At 43.1% G+C, this 17,697-nt stretch overlaps 1 protein-coding gene across 1 annotated transcript; it reads left to right on the top strand.

Moving 5' to 3' along the window:
* Window positions 1–3,239: 3,239 nt before the first annotated feature.
* Window positions 3,240–13,310, top strand: LOC147258439 (uncharacterized). Its single transcript, XM_086207620.1, is given in 3 exon segments — window positions 3,240–4,500; window positions 7,090–7,384; window positions 12,710–13,310. Coding segments are annotated over 3 exon segments (2,157 nt in total).
* The last annotated feature ends 4,387 nt before the right edge of the window (window positions 13,311–17,697 follow it).

The raw sequence follows: 17,697 nt of genomic DNA, 5'->3' as shown, positions 1-17,697 counted from the left end.
ACAAAAGCATAATAACTCAGATACAAACTAATTTAGCAAAATGCAAATCAAAATATTTAACGATGATCAAACGCGTACATTCTATGTTTTAGCAGTATACTTCCAAGAATAAATCAAATATGCATATTCTATGTTTTAGCAGTCACAATACTTTCAACAAGAATAAGTCAATGCGCATATCAACCATGGTTTACTCTTAGCTTAATCAATAGAAAGAACATCATAACTTGGAAATAATAGAACTTTTGAGAAACAATATTCACCTCTGGACCTCAGCAATGAGCACCTCACCCCAGCAGAGTTAACAGCAGACTGCCTTGTAAGCCCACTCTCACCCCCTATATCCTCTCATGGCCCCTCCCACCAGACAGACCAAAGACCAGTTAAGGGGAGTTGTATTGTTTTCCCAAATTGTTCTGTGTACCTTAACATACAGCAAAGAAACACCATGTCCTTCAGTGACCATATATATATGCTACTTTGCAATAAACAAAAGTCCAGTGTCCTTCATTGACCAATCCCATTCACATGTCCATGTACTGTTCGAGTTCCCCTGTCTCCGGACAGGGAATAATTCGCCCCAATTTGGGCGTAGCCTTCAACGCCTACTTAAAGGCTCCAGCCCCACCCTGACTCTTTTAGGATCCAGTTCAGAGCCCTGGTGAGGGAGAAGGTTGTAATTTGTTTTATGCATGGTTTTGTTGTATAAATGTCCTTTAATGTTGCTGGTTGTTTCCGGGTTTGTCCATGTTATCCCACCAAACAATTGTGCACTTATTGAGGTGGGTTAGGGACAAACAGTGACAGTGGGGTCTAGACTGTCACAAACTGTATACCGAACGGCACCATCATGGCGTATTAACGTATTCCATGTATCTATGTGAAACGCGCGCACTGTGACAGTTGCATTTTGAAAATGGCCGATGTCATGCCATGCCACTGCGCGTGAAATAGCGTGCTGGCGGGCAGCCGAGCAACACAGCCGGCGGGCAGGGGGAACAAGGGCAGCAGAGGAGGGAAGCAACGCTGAGATTTTGCTTGTGTGACTAAATGCGCGACTGTCAAACAAGTTGTGAGGAAACAGAAAGCAGGGCTAACTTTCTAGCTAGAGGCTAGTAATGTTAGCTAAACTGAGAATGTAGCCAATTTACACATTCGATGTTCATTTACAGTGGCAACACGTACATTTTTATACAAAATACTTACTTTCACATTTTGACGGAAGCTTGTACCGGATTCAAATCGGCGTCTGATACACTTGCTTGCTTTCTCCAAAGAACCGCCTTTGCTTTCTCCGCCAACTTCTCTTCTTCGGTGCAGTGCTACCACAGTCTATGGGTGCTACCAGACAGACTGTACTTGCCCTGCGCCACCCAGTGGCGCAATGTCAGAGCTGCATTATGGGCATTTTTTTTGGCTTTGTTGTACCAACAACAAATTGCAAATCCTGGTAATTTACAATAACATATTTTCTCATAATTGAGGTGCACATTATTGCTTTAACATGTATTTTTTAGTTAGATATACATATTTTAATTTCCATGTTCAAACCGTTTAGTATACACACTCTGGTGAATAGATTGTCGTTGCCATCCTGGTATTTCTTTGCTCAAATGGCACTTCTGGTGGCACTCCGTGGATCGGATCACACAAGTCTTCAGCCAAGCCTGCCCTGTTTGTGCTCACTAAAAGACCTCTCACTCACTGCAACCTGGACCTCTACAACTCTTACCTGTCCCTGGTCGACCTTGGTCCCACATTGCCCTTGACTTTGTCAGGGGCATACTCCCTTCACAAGATAACACTGTCATTCTGATAATAGTTGATCATTTTTTCTAAAGCAGACCACTTTCTTGCTATCCCCAAGCCTCTCTCTACCAAGGAAACTGATGACCTTGTCACCAACCATGTTGGTGTTGTTCCATGGGATTCCAGTGGACGTTGTCTTAGACCGATGACCTCAGGTCATGTCTTAGTTTTGACAAGCCTTTTGTCAGGGCATTGGGACCACAGTTAGTTAGTCTTCTGGTTTTCACCCTCAGACCAACAGACAGACAGAGAGAGCCAATCAGGACCTAGGGACTTCCTTGTGCTGTGTTGTCTCCACCAACCCTGCTGCCTGGAGTTCTTATCTCCCTTGGATTAAATATGCCCATTATTCCCTGGTCTGCTCCGCTGCAGGTTTATCCCCTTTCGAAGCAACATTGGGCTGTCAACCCCCTCTGTTTCCCTCACAGGAAGAGGTGCTTTCTGTTCTATCCAACCAGCATCATCTACGCCCATGTCAAAATATCTGGAACCAGACCCGCACCATTCTCCTCCAGTCCTCATAAGACTAAACCAACAGCTGACTATTGATATCACCGGTTTTAGACACTGCTTGGTTACGACGTTGATTTTGGAACACGGACTTAAGCGCAACGTCAGTTGCAAAGTTCGCAAGCCAACTAGCCGGTGGCTAGGCTAACAGCTGATTGGTAGCGTTACCTAGCAGCAGCATGCCGCCGAAGAAGGCAATGACCGCTGAGGAGGGAGACGAACTTAAAAAGACCCTGGAGTTTTTGGCTGAGGAGATTGCTGCAGTTAAACAGCAGCAGAAAGGCCTCTTGGAGCTTTTGGAAGAGGTGAAGGCTCTCAGGATCCAGAACGCCGAGAAGTACCGGCGTCTGGTAGAGCTGGAGAACAGAGTGGCGGATCTGGAGCAATACTCCAGGATCAATGATGTAATTGTAACTGTGCTCCGCATCAAACCCCGGTCATACGCCCGGGCGGTGACCAGTGATAATGGGGGGGAGCCCGGTGAGCAGGATGACAGATCGGCAGAGCAACAGGTGGCTGCCTTCCTCCACTCAAAAGGGATTGAAGTGGATTTAAACAACATAGAGGCGTGCCACCCTCTGCCCCGGAAAAGTGACGGTAATACATCAGCCATCATCATGAGATTTGTAAACAGGAAACACAAGACGGCACTGTTAAAGCAGGGAAGGAGGCTTAAAGGAACAAACGTGTTCATTAACGAGCACCTCACAAAACGAAACTCCGACATCGCAAGAAAAGCATGCATTCTGAAAAAACAAGGGAAAATCCAAAGCACATGGACAAACAACTGTAAAGTACTGATCAAGCTGAATGGATCGCCGGAGCAAGCAAAAGTTGTCATCATCAGGAATATGGGGGAGCTGGAAAGATACCAGTGAGCCTCATGAACCGGACTGTAAGTTATGATCCATTCCACACTCATGACACAGTCGGAAATATCACATACACCTTCATCTGGGAACCATGACGACACAACTCAAAGGACCTTGGATTTGGATAATATGGAACTGAAAACTTTTCAATATACAGACCATAGTGTACTGGACATAGAAAACGATTTAGATCCTGACGATAATTTCTTTTCCAATGTCACTGATAATTGCTGTTACTATACAGATGAACAGTACAATCAGTCTATTAAAACGTATAACAAGCTTTCCATAATCCATTTCAACTGCAGAAGTATGGACGCAAATTTTAGCAATATTAAGTATTATTTGAGTAAATTCACAAAACCATTCAAGATTATTGCCATATCAGAAACATGGATTAACGCTGACAGAGGAATGGATTTCGAGTTGGATGGATATGAACTTAACCACATCAATAGAAAGAACAAAAGCGGAGGAGGTGTGGCTATATATGTGGACAAAGACTTGAACTAAAGGGTAGTGGGAAATATGTCAACTGCTGTTGACAATCTGTTTGAATGTATAACAATTGAAATCTGTAGAGAAAAAAACAAAAATGTAATAATCAGCTGCATATATAGGGCACCAGGTTCTAGTATAGAATCATTTAATAACTGGATTGAGGCATCCTTTTCAAACACTAATCATAAAGTTATCTTCATCTGTGGCAACTTCAATATTGACCTTCTGAATCCAAAGAAGCACAAAGTAACAGATGAATTCATAAATACAATGTACAGCATGAGCCTTTATCCAGAAATCACCAGGCCTAGCAGAATCACACCTCACTGTTCCACATTAATCGACAACATCTTCACAAATGATATTGAAGACAACACTACCAGCGGTTTACTGATCACTGATATCAGTGACCACTTGCCAGTCTTGACAGTTTACAGTGGCGAATTCAAGGGAAATCAGACAGATGAAAAGACAACTTATAGACGGCTGAGGACAGATGAAACTATGGAGGCACTGAGAAATGACCTATGTGCACAAATGTGGGATGCTGTGTATAAGGAAAGTGACATTGATAATGCATACAACTCATTTTTGAGCATATTTACTACATTATGTAATAAAAACTGTCCTATTAAACAACACAGCAGGAAACTTAAATACTCAGACCGGCCATGGATCACGAAGGGGTTACAGAATGCCTGTAAAAAGAAAAACACACTCTTCAGAGAATTTATTGAAGAAAGAACTATAGAGGCTGAAAATAAATATAAAAAATATAAAAATAAATTAATCAGTATAATAAGGAAAAGTAAAAAGGAATACTATCATGAGATACTACATAAAAGTAAAAAATATTAAAGGAATATGGGATATATTAAACAGCATTATTAAAAATGGCTCTAGACAATGTTATCCTCAGTATTTCATAGATAATGATAACAAAAAGGTTATCATGGATGATGTAGTGAATAGCTTTAACCAGTTCTTTGTGAGTGTTGGACCAAACTTGGCTGACAAGATTCCTGATCCCCCGTCATCACAGGATTGGAAGAATAATTTAATAGATACAAACACTAATTCAATGTTCCTCACAGCAGTGGAACAGAAAGAAATAATTGATATTGTAAATAAATGTAAAGATAAAACATCTACTGATGGCAACGATATTGACATGAAAATTGTGAAAAGGGTCACTGATGGGATATCAAAACCACTAACTTTCATCTGTAATTTATCATTCCAAACCGGTAAATTTCCAAGCAAAATGAAAATAGCTAAAGTTGTACCACTTTGTAAAGCTGGAGATAAACACCAATTCACAAACTATAGACCCGTCTCATTATTACCACAATTTTCAAAAATTCTAGAAAAAGTATTTAATAATCCATTAGATAAATTCATAGTCAAACATAAATTACTCACTGGTAATCAGTACGGATTCAGACCAAACTGTTCAACATCACTGGCATTATTGGAATCAATAGAAGTAATCACGAATGCAATAGAAAATAAACAATATGCAGTTGGAATATTCATTGATCTCAAGAAAGCCTTTGACACAATTAATCATGACATGTTAATCAATAAACTGGAACGGTACGGGATCAGGGGGATAGTTTTGCACTGGGTTGAGAGTTATTTAAAGGGACGGAGTCAGTTTGTGAAGTTGGGAGACTGTAGCTCATCATGCTTTGACATTGCCTGTGGCATCCCCCAGGGGTCAGTGCTGGGTCCCAAACTGTTTATTCTTTACATAAATGATACATGCAATGTCTCTTATATATTGAAATTGGTACTTTTTGCAGATGACACAAACATTTTCTGTTCAGGGAAGAATTTACAGGAGCTTCTGGGGTGTATCACTGAAGAAATGTGTAAATTGAAGAGGTGGTTTGACAGTAACAAATTATCTTTAAATTTAAACAAAACCAAATTCATGCTATTTGGGAACTGTAAATTGAACACTAAAGCAATAATATAGATAGACGTGTTGACATTACAAGGGTATATGAAAATACATTTCTGGGTGTAATTATGGATGAAAAAATATCATGGAAACCTCATATAAAGCATGTTCGAAGCAAACTGTCACAAAGCAGCTCAGTGCTAAGCAAGGCAAGACACTGTCTGGACCTCAAGTCACTCCACATTCTTTACAACTCACTGATTTTACCATATTTGAGTTACTGTGCAGAGGTTTAGGGAAATACTTCTAAAACTACACTAGAACCCCTGCCGATTCTGCAGAAAAGAGCAATCGGGATAATTCATAAGACTGGGTACAGAGAACACACAAACCCCTTATTCTCAAAATCAAAAATACTGAAACTCACTGATCTGGTACACTTCCTGACAGCACAAATCATGTACAGGGCAACCAACAATACACTACCAGTAAACATTCAAGCACTTTTTTTTCAGAGAGAAGGGGGATATAATCTGAGGGGGGAATTTAATCTAAAACATCTGAATGCACGCACAACTTCAAAAACCTTTGGCATTTCAATATGTGGAGTGAAATTATGGAACAGACTAGAGGAGGAGCTCAGACAATGTCCATCCATGAGCATATTCAAACAGCGGTACAAACACATGGTATTTACAAGGTACAGGGAAGAAGAGGGTATGACAAACACTAAGGGTTTCATATTTGTTGTTTGGTTTGGTTTGGTTTATTTTTCTGTTGTTTTGTTTTGTTTTGTTTTTTTTGCATTTTATTTATCTATTTTGACACAAGCAGTTATGGGGTTGTTTGTTTGTTTGTGATGCATATTTGTTTGCATATTAAGAGAAGGAGAGAAAAAAGAAAAACGTGAAAAAATAAATAAAGAAGAGAGACAACTGGAGAAATGGGAAAAAGCAGAGAGGGAAGAGAGAAGAAAAAAAATCAGGATACACAGGAAGTATGATAACCTCTTGTACAAGGTACTAAGTGGAGAAGGGGTGGGGATTTATAAGCTAAAGCTTCATCCTACTCCTTTTCAAACATACAAAGGTTTTCATCAATTAGTGCTTCAAGTGTAATGTATTGTTCACATGTTTGAAATAAAGTATTCATTCATTCATTCAAAACAGAGACCCAGCCCCCCAGTAGCTCTTGGGTTAGTTGGTTTGGCTTTCTTCTAAGACTATTCCCCTCAAAACAGATTCTTGTCAACTCTTTCCCCCCTATCGTGGACCCTCCAGAGTAAAGATAGTCATTAATCCATCTGCTGTCTGCCTGGAACTCCCTAACACTCTCAGAATTTACACCACCTTCCATGTCTCTCAATTAAAACCTGTCAGTAACAGTGACGTGTGCCTGCGCATGTGTGTTTGAGTCTAGGTACGTTTTTCCCCCAATGCCTATTTGTTTGAATGCATTTGTGTTTTAACACCCTGTCATTTCGGTGCGTAGATGAGGGGAGACGTTTGTATTCATTGGTGGCGACGCGTCAACTAGAGGATCAGCCCTGTGAGATTCTAGTGGGACCTGCCGATGTATATGTGGATAATAATGATCGCTTCATGGACCGTGAGACTTCAGACCGCTTTATGGAGCACCTGAAAAGAGTTGTACTTCCGCTGCAAAACGAATCAATCATGTCGCAGTGGTTGGATGACCGTGTGGAGTGCCATGCGCAGCAGCGGGACAGTGGCTGCGTGGATATGTGGAAGGGACCACACACGTGTGATGATGATATATCCTATCGGTACTTTGATAGGAATTATGACGCCATCATGACGAGGTTGTGGAACAACAATTTCCTGCGCACAATCAGAAACTTTCTATATCTAAAGAAAATGCTCATCAGCCCCTCTAAAATAGCAGGAGCCGTTGAGACACTCTTACACCATCTAGCCCAACCAGACGCTGCCATAAAAGCCATCGACAGCTATTATTGCAGCATACCGCTGGGACCCGGATTCTGGGCAAACTGTGTGGACCACCACTTGATTTCAAACACATGGCAGCCAAAGTGAGGTTATTTTCAATGTGGGGGTTTTGTTGTTGTTTTTTTTCCCTGTATACTCTGAAGAGTTAAATAAATATCAACCTTTCTAAACACGATGTGTCTTGTTTTCTGTGATGACATACTTGTTAAAGGGACCAGTGTGATAAAATCTGAAAATGTAATTCAACATACGTATCTGTTTTAAGGGGTTCTGTAGCTGCTCCTCGAGACTTACGGTGAGCGTGTTGCGTCATTTCCTGCCTGTAATACTGTCGCTGTGTTGTTCGACTCTCTCAATCCTCCCTCAGGTGTATTGCTAATTGAATCGCTTTAAGCACCACTGTATACTACATTTTGGTGTAATACATAGTTTTCTGTCACTTAGTCTTGAGCAGAACTTTTCTCTGAAATTCCTTGTTCTATTAATTGTATTTGCCACAGGTCCACTCGTTCACCTTAGCATACTAGCAATGGCTGCTGTCTCTCTTTCCGCCTCTCCCCCCACCTCTCCCTCCCTCTCCTGCTCCATGTGCCAGATATTTAGTTACTCCTCTGCCTCCTTTAGTGTTAATGGTACGTGTAATAAGTGTAGTTTGTTTGTAGTCCTGGAGGCGAGGCTTAGTGAGTTAGAGACCCGGCTCCGCACCATGGAAACTAGCGCTAGTCCCTTAGCTTCAGGTGCTTCTCAGTCCACCTTTGCGGGTGCGGAGCCACCTAGCCTAGCCACCGCGAGCAGCTCCCGAGCAGTTGGGAACTAGCCAGTCCCGCTGGGTGACATCACGAGGGAAACTGAGACACAGTAAGCCCATGTTTGCCCACCAACCCCTTTATGTTTCCAACCACTTTTCCCCACTCAGCGACACATCCGCTGAGAGTAAAACTCAACATGTCGGCTCTGTTGCTCGCAGCCCCGCTGTGAAGCCGACATTAGTCATTGGCAGCTCTGTTCTCCACAACGTGAAGGTAGAGACTCCAGCAAGTGCATCCCAGGGGCCAGAGCGGGCGATGTTGAGGCAAATCTAAAGCTGCTGGGAAAACATAAGGTTAAATACAGTAATATTGCAATACATGTCGGCGCTAATGACAACCGGCTTCGCCAGTCGGAATTAACTAAAGTTAACATGGCTTCGGTGTGCAACTACGCTAAAACAATGTCCAACTCCATAGTTTTCTCTGGCCCGCTGCCCAATTTAGCGAGTGACGACATGTTTAGCCGCATGCGTTCATTCCATCGCTGGATGTCTAGGTGGTGCTTAGATAACAACGTGGCTTATGTAGACAATTGGAGCTCCTTCTGGGGAAAGCCTGGTCTGATTCGGAGAGATGGCGTCCATCCTACTTTGGATGATGCATCTCTCTTATCTAGGAACATAGGCCAATTTATTCGCCATACTAATCCCTGACAAGCACCCAGAGTTCAGACCAGCAGGCAGAGCTGCAGTTTAACATGCCCCTCTGCTGGTTCCTTCGTGTTGTCACCCACCCAGCCTATAGAGAGTGTGTCTGCCGAGGCTGTATAAGCCTACACCCAAATCTGGAGGAGTAACTTATAGCAACTTAGTTAAAATTAAAACCACTGCTCCAGCAAATCAATCCAATACAACTATTAAATGTGGTTTGCTAAACATTCGATCTCTCCTATTCAAGTCTCTCCTAGTGAACGATTTAATTACTAATTATCAGATTGGTGTAATTTAATTACAAATTATCAGATTGGTGTATTAGCACTTCCTGAAACCTGGGTGCAGCAAGATGAATACGTTAGTTTAAATGAATCTTTCCCTCCTGGTTACATTAACTACCATGTACCTCGTACCACTGGCAGAGGAGGAGGAGTAGCTGCAATTTATCAGTCAAATTTGGTGATTAACCCTCGACTTAATAGTTCATATAATTCATTTGAGAGCCTTATTGTCAGCTTTTCCCACCCAGACTGGAAACCAGAGAAACCACTCTTACTTGCTGTGGTGTACCGTCCTCCTGCACCTTATTCTGAGTTCTTAGAAGAATTCCCTGACTTTCTGTCTAACTTGGCTTTGAACTCATTGAACCATTGAAAGTCATTATAGTGGGTGACTTTAACATCCATGTGGACGTCAGTGATGATTCTCTGGCCACTGCGTTTAAGTCGCTTCTTGATTCTGTTGGCTTCTGTTAGAGGGTAAACAAACCCACTCACACTTTTAATCACATCCTTGATTTAGTACTCACTTATGGAATAGAAGCTGACCTCATCACAGTTCTTCCTCAAAACACGTCTTGTCTGATCACTCCATAATTGCATTTGAATTGATTTAACAAATTATTTCCTACCTGGAAAAAAATCCCGCTTCAGTAGATGTCTATCTGACACTGCTGTTTCTAGATTTAAGGAGCTTATTCCAGCAGAGCTTGCTGCCACATCTTGTAGTCATATGGGAAGTTATGCTGATTTCACCCCCTCGCAGGTAGACTATCTTGTGGACAGCACTGCAGCAGCACTCCTTGGGACACTTGATGCCGTAGCTCCCCTGAAAAAGAAGGTTATCAGCCAAAGAAGAATAGTTCCCTGGTACAGCCCAGAGCTGCGTGCCTTGAAACAGAAGACCAGACAACTGGAAAGGAAGACAAATTCCAGCCAGCATGAGGAAGTCCGCCAAGCCTGGAAGGATAGTTTATTAATATATAAAAAAGAACTCTGTAATGCAAGAAGCGCTTATGACTCATCCTTAATAGACAAGAATAAGAACAACCCCAAGTTCCTCTTCAACACCGTGGGCAGGCTCACCAAGAACCATAGTGCTGTTGAGCCATGCATCCCCCCAACTCTCAGCAGTAATGACTTCCATCTGTCTTCACTGAAAAGATTGTGAATATTAGAAAAAAGATTGCCAGTAATGGAGGACAGACTACAGTCCCCATAGAAGCACCTCCCAGACTTGGGGCATACTTGGACAGCTTCTCCCCAATCGACCTGTCAGAATTAACTTCTGCAGTCACTTCCTCCAAGTCAGCCACTTGTCTGCTGGATCCCATCCCGACAAGCCTACTTAAGGATGCCTTCCCTCTTGTCAACACTTCTATATTGAACCAAATTAGTCATTCCTTAGTCACAGGTTATGTGCCACAGGCCTTTAAATTGGCTGTCATTAACCCTTTACTTAAAAAACCTTCTCTTGACCCAGATGTGTTAGCCAACTATAGGCCGATATCCAACCTCCCCTACATCTCCAAGATTCTTGAGAAGGTTGTCCTGGAGCAGCTACATGAACATCTGCACGGCAACGATCTCTTTGAAGACTTCCAGTCTGGATTCAGGGAACACCATAGCACTGAAACAGCACTGGTCAGAGTCTCTAATGATCTTCTTATAGCTTCAGACAGAGATCTTTTCTCTGTTCTTGTCCTTTTGGACCTCAGTGCTGCATTTGACACCATTGACCACAGCATCCTACTTCAGAGACTAGACCATGAAATTGGGATTAAAGGACCTGCCCTTAAATGGTTTAAGTCATACTTATCTGACAGGTTTAAGTTTTTTAATGTTAGTAATGACTATTCAGAGTATAGCAGACTTACATATGGTGTACCACAGGGTTCAGTTTTAGGACCGATTCTCTTCACTCTTTACATGCTCCCATTAGGTGACATGATACGGAAGCTCTCAAACAACTTCCACTGTTATGCGGACGACACACAACTTTACTTGTCAATGGGGCCAGACGACACAAGCAAGTTTACTAATCTGCAAGACTTCCTAAAAGACATTAAATCCTGGATGTCTTCTAACTTCTTAATGCTAAATTCAGATAAAACTGAGGTCATCGTGTTTCGACCAAAACACCTCAGGGACACACTCTCTAATCGGATCGCTACTCTAGATGGCATCACCCTGACCCCGAGTACAAGTGCAAGGAACCTTGGAGTCATTTTTGACCAGGACCTTTCCTTCAGCTCCCACATAAAGCATGGGACTAGGACCACCTTCTTCCATCTGCAAAGTATCGCTAAGATTAGAAATATCCTTTCCCAGAGTGATGCTGAGAAACTGGTGCATGCATTTATCACTTCTAGGCTGGACCACTGCAACTCTCTCTTGTCAGGATGTCCTAAATACTCTCTAAAGAGTCTCCAGCTGGTCGAGAGCTGCAGCAAGGGTTTTAACGGGAGTTATGAAGAGAGAACACATCTCTCCTATTGTAGCTTCTCTCCACTGGCTTCCTGTAGCATCTAGAATTGACTTCAAAATCCTTCTGCTGACTTATAAGGCTCTCAATGATAAAGCCCCATCCTATTTGAAAGAACTCATTAATCCCTACTGTCCTACCAGAGCACTCAGCTCCCAGAATGCAGGTCTTTCAGTGACTCCCAGTATCTCTAAAAACAGACTGGGAGGTAGAGCCTTAGTTTCCGGGCTCCTCTACTGTGGAACCAGCTCTCTCTATGGGTCAGAGAGGCAGACACTTTAACTACGTTTAAGTCCAGGCTTTAGACTTTCCTTTATGACAGAGCCTTCAGTTAGGACTGGTTCAGGTAGCTCTGAACCATTGATAGCTATGCTGCAATAGGCTTAGACTGCTGGGGGACACATCAGGTTACATGGAGCCCTCTCTTCTCCTCTCCTCTCCTCTCCTCCTCTCTTCTCCTCTCCTCCCCGCACATTTTGGAACTGTCATTACCATTACTTGTTGCACTTCGTAGTTTGGCCTTGGTATCTCGCAGTCTCTCTGTGTTTCCACAGATCCACCGGAGCTCCATCTCTCTGCTCCAACCGCTGCCTGCATCACCCCCCCCCTTTTTTATCCTCGACTGTTACACTGGCCCACGCTCCCCTTCCATGAACCAGTCTGCCATCCAGTCCCCCATCAAGCTGGCTTGCTCTCCCTGCCTCCCCTACCAGAAGCTTCCTTCTTCAACTGTTATTAACATTTCCATGTTTCCCACATTTTGTATTGTAAACTGTTTTCTTCTCTGTCTACTGCATGTCTGTCCGTCCTGAGTGAGGAGTCCCTCCTCTGTTGCTCAACCTGAGGTTTCTCAGATTTTTCCCTGTTAAAAGGGTTTTCTACGGAGTTTATGCTTCAGGTTTCTATTCACATACAGAAAACCTGAACGTCTAAACCCTAGAGATGCATTGTTTGGGGGAAGTACAAATGCAATGAAACTGTACCACCAGTGTGTGGATGGTGAAAAAATTCACTACTACGACTTCACCAGCCTTTACCCCACAGTGCAGTTTAAAAAAACAATACCCTGTAGGCATCCGCAAATTATTCACAACAACTTTCATGACATTGAAAACTATTTTGGTCTCATTAAATGTGTCGTGCTGCCGCCGCGGGGGCTCTACCACCCCGTCCTACCATACAAGGCTCACGCCAAGCTCTTGTTCCCACTATGCCGTACCTGTGCTGAAGAGCTAAATCAGTCAGACGAGTGCAGACATAGTGACACAGAGCGTCAGTTGTCTGGGACGTGGGCCTCTTTTGAATTCCAAAAAGCTCTTGAAAAGGGGAATCGTTTGTTGCACATTGATGAGGTCTGGCACTTTCCGGACAAGACAGACACGCTGTTTAAAGAATATGTCAAGACCTTCCTGAAATGCAAACAGGAAGCCTCAGGCTACCCCAAAAATGCCGCAACACCTCAGGAACGTGAGAAATACATATCCGACTATGATGAAAAGGAGGGGTATCAGACTTGACCCGGCCAAAATCTGTGTCAACAAAGCAGTCAGAAGCAGTGTTGTTTTCTTCACGCTGGACGAAAACGGAAAAGACGACGTTAGACCCCTTTTTTCCATGACGAAATGGAGACTAAGACGAACGTCACCATCGTCCTGTAAAGACTAAAATGTGACGAAATTGTATACATTTTCGTCTGACAAGAACAAGACAAGACTAAATTATTAGCGGGTGGACGATCAAAGTTTCAAAGCATACGGGGGTTTTTTCCGCCAAGTATAACATGCGTGCAATGTCAATCAAGAGCTCAAACATCAGAATGGAGCAAGCTGTAGCTGTTGGTCCGAATGGTCACGCGCCCATCATCAGTCCACACGCACTAAAAGCCTCTCTCAGATAGGTCTGGGCCTGTCTGCAGCGGACGAGACACACACCACAGCAGCAGCAGAGGTGTCGGGTGGTCGTAAAAAGAGGGATGATTAAAGCATAGCTTTAGTCAATGTTAGGCCAGCTCTGTGATGCATTTTCTGTTTTGTATTAAGCCTAAAGTTTTGTGGTGGTGGTGGTGGTGGTTAAACCTCCCCCGTGGCGCAGAGACCGCTTCCTAGTGCTACATGCTAAAGCTACAATGAATGGGGCTGCCAGGGGCCCCGCTAATGTTGGCTGGTTTAAACCAGACCTTCTGTTAATTTAGCATGTTATGAAAAAAAACCCCTGTCCATTTGTGGACGGGTGGCAAGTAAAATGCTTTGACCCATGTTTGTGGGACTGGGAAACACGTAGTCTTCAGACCTGCTTCTGTTCCCTATCTAAGCAACACACGTGGATGCTTTAACCAATAACAGCAGCTAAAGCCAAGATGTAGGACATATGGTCCTTCATATGGAAGTCAAGTGTGCTTTTATGTTTTGTTTAATCATATTTTATTGTGATACAATACTCATATTGTGTGCCAGTGTGTTGTCTGCATCTGCAACAAAATAAAAAAAGTAAAAGGTAGAGAAAGAAAAAGAGGGGAAAAACTTGTCTTTGAAGTTTCGATCAGTTTCAGTGTGCTTCATTCTTGTGCCTGTAATGGCCTATTAAGTACATACACACATATCTTTATTCATAGGTATCTCTGATATTTGATTAAAACCTTTGAGTTTTCGTCGACTAAAACTCGACTAAAACTCGACTAAAACTATCAAGGATAGAAATGACTAAAATGTGACGAAAACTAAGAAGCATTTATTCCAAAAGACTAAGACTAAAACTAAATCTAAAATGCCTGCCAAAAACAACACTGGTCAGAGGCTGTAACAAAGTCCTCCTTAACTCGCTTTTAGCACACGTTTTAACATGGCTACATGCGAGCTGATCACAGACCCTGAGAGGTTTACCCAGCTCATGTTTAGTGATCATTACAAAGTGAGCCAGTTTTGTTTTATCTCTGACGACGTTGCTATGGTGCAATGGCCACACGCCGACGGTGTCGGGGTTCGGGTGAAAGACGTGAATGTGTTCATAGGCGCCATGACCACCGCGCATGCACGCCTCGAGCTCTACAACCTGCTTGACAAGCTGCAGGAGCATGTGCTTTACTGCAACACAGACTCTGTGATCTTCACATCTCACCCAAGGGAGTGGGTCCCCCCGACAGGTCGGTATCTGGGGGATTTAACAGATGAGTTAGAGGATGGGGATTTTATCACAGAGTTTATGTCTGGAGGGCCCAAGTGTTACGCATACCAAACACACCGCAGCAAGACCGCTGTTAAATGCAAGGGTGTGACATTAAACTCTGTCAACTCCAAAACCGTCACCCCCCCAATCCCTGAAGGGCTTGGTTCAATCTTTCGCAGCCAATATCAACACAGACGTCCACTTGACAGCTGTGTCGGATACGATCAAGCGCGATAAAAAGCGATTCCACCTTAAAAATGACACGGTAGTTAAAAGAGTTCAGGTAGTTTATAACAAGCGCCGGGTGTTTCCCGATTACACCACTCTGCCTTAAGGTTTTTAAAAATGGATTCTGGTTTTGACCCCCAGTTAAAACACCCCTTTAGCATGGTGGTGAGCGGCCCATCCAATTGTGGAAAAAACTTTTTTTGTTGAAGATATTATAGAAAATACGCAGCGGGTTATTTCACACCCTATAGAAAACGTTGTTTACATTTATTCGTTTTGGCAGCCACTGTACGACCAACTCTTAAAACTAAGAGAGATAAACTTTGTGAAGGGTTTACCGGACTCTCTGCGTGACGATTCTCTACTACCGCCTGAAAAAAATAATCTACTGATTATTGACGACTTGATGAATGACGCCAGTGGTAATATAGAAGTTCAAAATGTTTTTACAAAATATGTACATCATCAAAATCTTAGCTGCATATATCTGGTGCAAAATCTGTTTATCCCCAGGGACCGTTATCAAACCTCATTATGAGGGAGAGAGACGTTTCCAGGTAACAGCAAATATTTTTTAGAGTCGTTCAATGACGCCGCTTACGGGTACCTATTCATAGATTATAAAGCAAAGACCCCTGATCATTTGAGACTCAGAAGCAATCTTTTGGCTAAGAAGACGGTCGTCTATGTGCCTAAAAAAAGATTAGAAAAAAAAAGTCATGATGTTTTCACACATTCAAAGAAACCTCCACTGCTAGAACTGCAATATAAGTCACCGCTGAATAAAAGAAGGGTCATTATAGCAAATTCGGGGTCTGATCTCATCATTTCTCTGTGTGAAATAGCGCTTAATGTGCTAAATGGGAACATAGCTTGACAGCTTAAGAAGAAAAAAAAACCAGATCAGACTCATTGCAGACAAAAAAGTCAAACTTGTTAAAAAGAGAAAATCTGTCAACCAGTCTGGAGGCTTTTTACTACCGCTGTTGGGTGCTACAATCCCTTTCATTGTTGACCTCGTCCAGAGAAAGTAGAGGGAGCCATGGAATATGCGGATAAAATGTATCTGGTTCCCCAACGTCAGCTGGATTTGATGAAGCAGCAGAACACCAGCTCAGTTAGAGTTGATGATGTCAATTTTCAAGTCAAGTCAATTTTATTTGTATAGCGCCAAATCACAACAAAAGTTATCTCATGACACTTTCCAGGTAGAGCAGGTCTAGAACCACGCTCCTTCAATGAATTTACACCCAACAATTCTCCATGAGCAAGCACATCCTGCAACAGCGGTGACGAAAACCTTCCTTTTAACAGGCAGGAACATCGAGCAGACCCAGGCTCAATGGGGACGGCCTTCTGCTTTGACCGGTTGGGGGGAAAGAGAGCAGGAGAGCGGGGCAGAGACAAAGACAGATAATGGAGGAAGACGTTTATGCGGAATGAAAGAGTGGGACAGAGATAAAGACAGAGAGAAAAGGAAGAGACTGATGGACAGACGGGGACGTGAGCAGGTGGAGCTACTGGTGGCAGCTTGAGCCTCTTCAGGTCTGCAGCCTCCTACAGCAGCACCCGGGATCTGGGATGAGGGGAGCCCGAAGGCTCCGGAGAAGAAGATGATTGAGTAATATGTATGAGTATGATTTATATATGACAAATATAGAAGGACAGAGAGGAGTTGAGAGAAGCCCAGTGCAACATGGGAGATCCCCCAGCAGCCTAAGCCTATAGTAGCATATCTAAGGGCCAGCCTAAGCAGCCCAACTATAAGCCTGATCAAAAAGGAAGGTCTTAAGTCTGCTCTTAAAGGTCAAGAGGGTGCCTGCATCCTGGACCGAAACTGGGAGACGGTTCCACAGGAGCGGAGCCTGATAGCTGAAGGCTCTGGCTCCCATTCTACTTTTAGAAACTCTAGGAACCACCAGTAACCCCGCATTCTGGGAACAAAGGGTTCGAGCTGGATAATAGGGGACTATGAGCTCTGTCAAATATGAAGGCAAGGCAAGGCAAGGCAAGGCAATTTTATTTGTATAGCCCGTTTTCACAAACAGTTTGTCTCAAAGGGCTTCACATGGCATCATAACAACATCCTCTGCCCTTAGACCCTCACATCTACTGAGGAAAAACTCCATAGAAAACCCTTTTAACAGGGAGGTGCCTGACTGTTGAGGACTTTGTATGTTAGAAGGAGAATTTTGAATTCTGTTCTGAATTTGAAAGGGAGCCAATGCAGAGAAGCCAGTACAAGAGAGACATGGTCTCTTCTACTAGTTCTCGTCAACACGTGGGCAGCAGCATTTTGGACCAGCTGGAGAGGCTTTAGAGAGGCAGCACCAGTAGGTCCACTGGTGCTGCCTGATAGGAGGGAATTGCAGTAATCCAGCCTCGAAGTGACAAAGGCATGGACTAGTTTTTCTGCATCCTTTTGAGACAGGATGTGTCTGATCCTAGCAATGTTACGTAAATGAAAGAAAGCAGTCCTAGAAATTTGCTTAATGTGGGAGTTAAAGGACAGAT

Source organism: Aulostomus chinensis, chromosome 7 (genome assembly GCF_037954235.1).
Source record: "Aulostomus chinensis isolate RoL2024-O1b breed Wild chromosome 7, RoL_Achi_v1.0, whole genome shotgun sequence".
NCBI lineage: Eukaryota > Metazoa > Chordata > Actinopteri > Syngnathiformes > Aulostomidae > Aulostomus > Aulostomus chinensis.
This window is presented reverse-complemented; position numbering and strand designations above follow the sequence as displayed.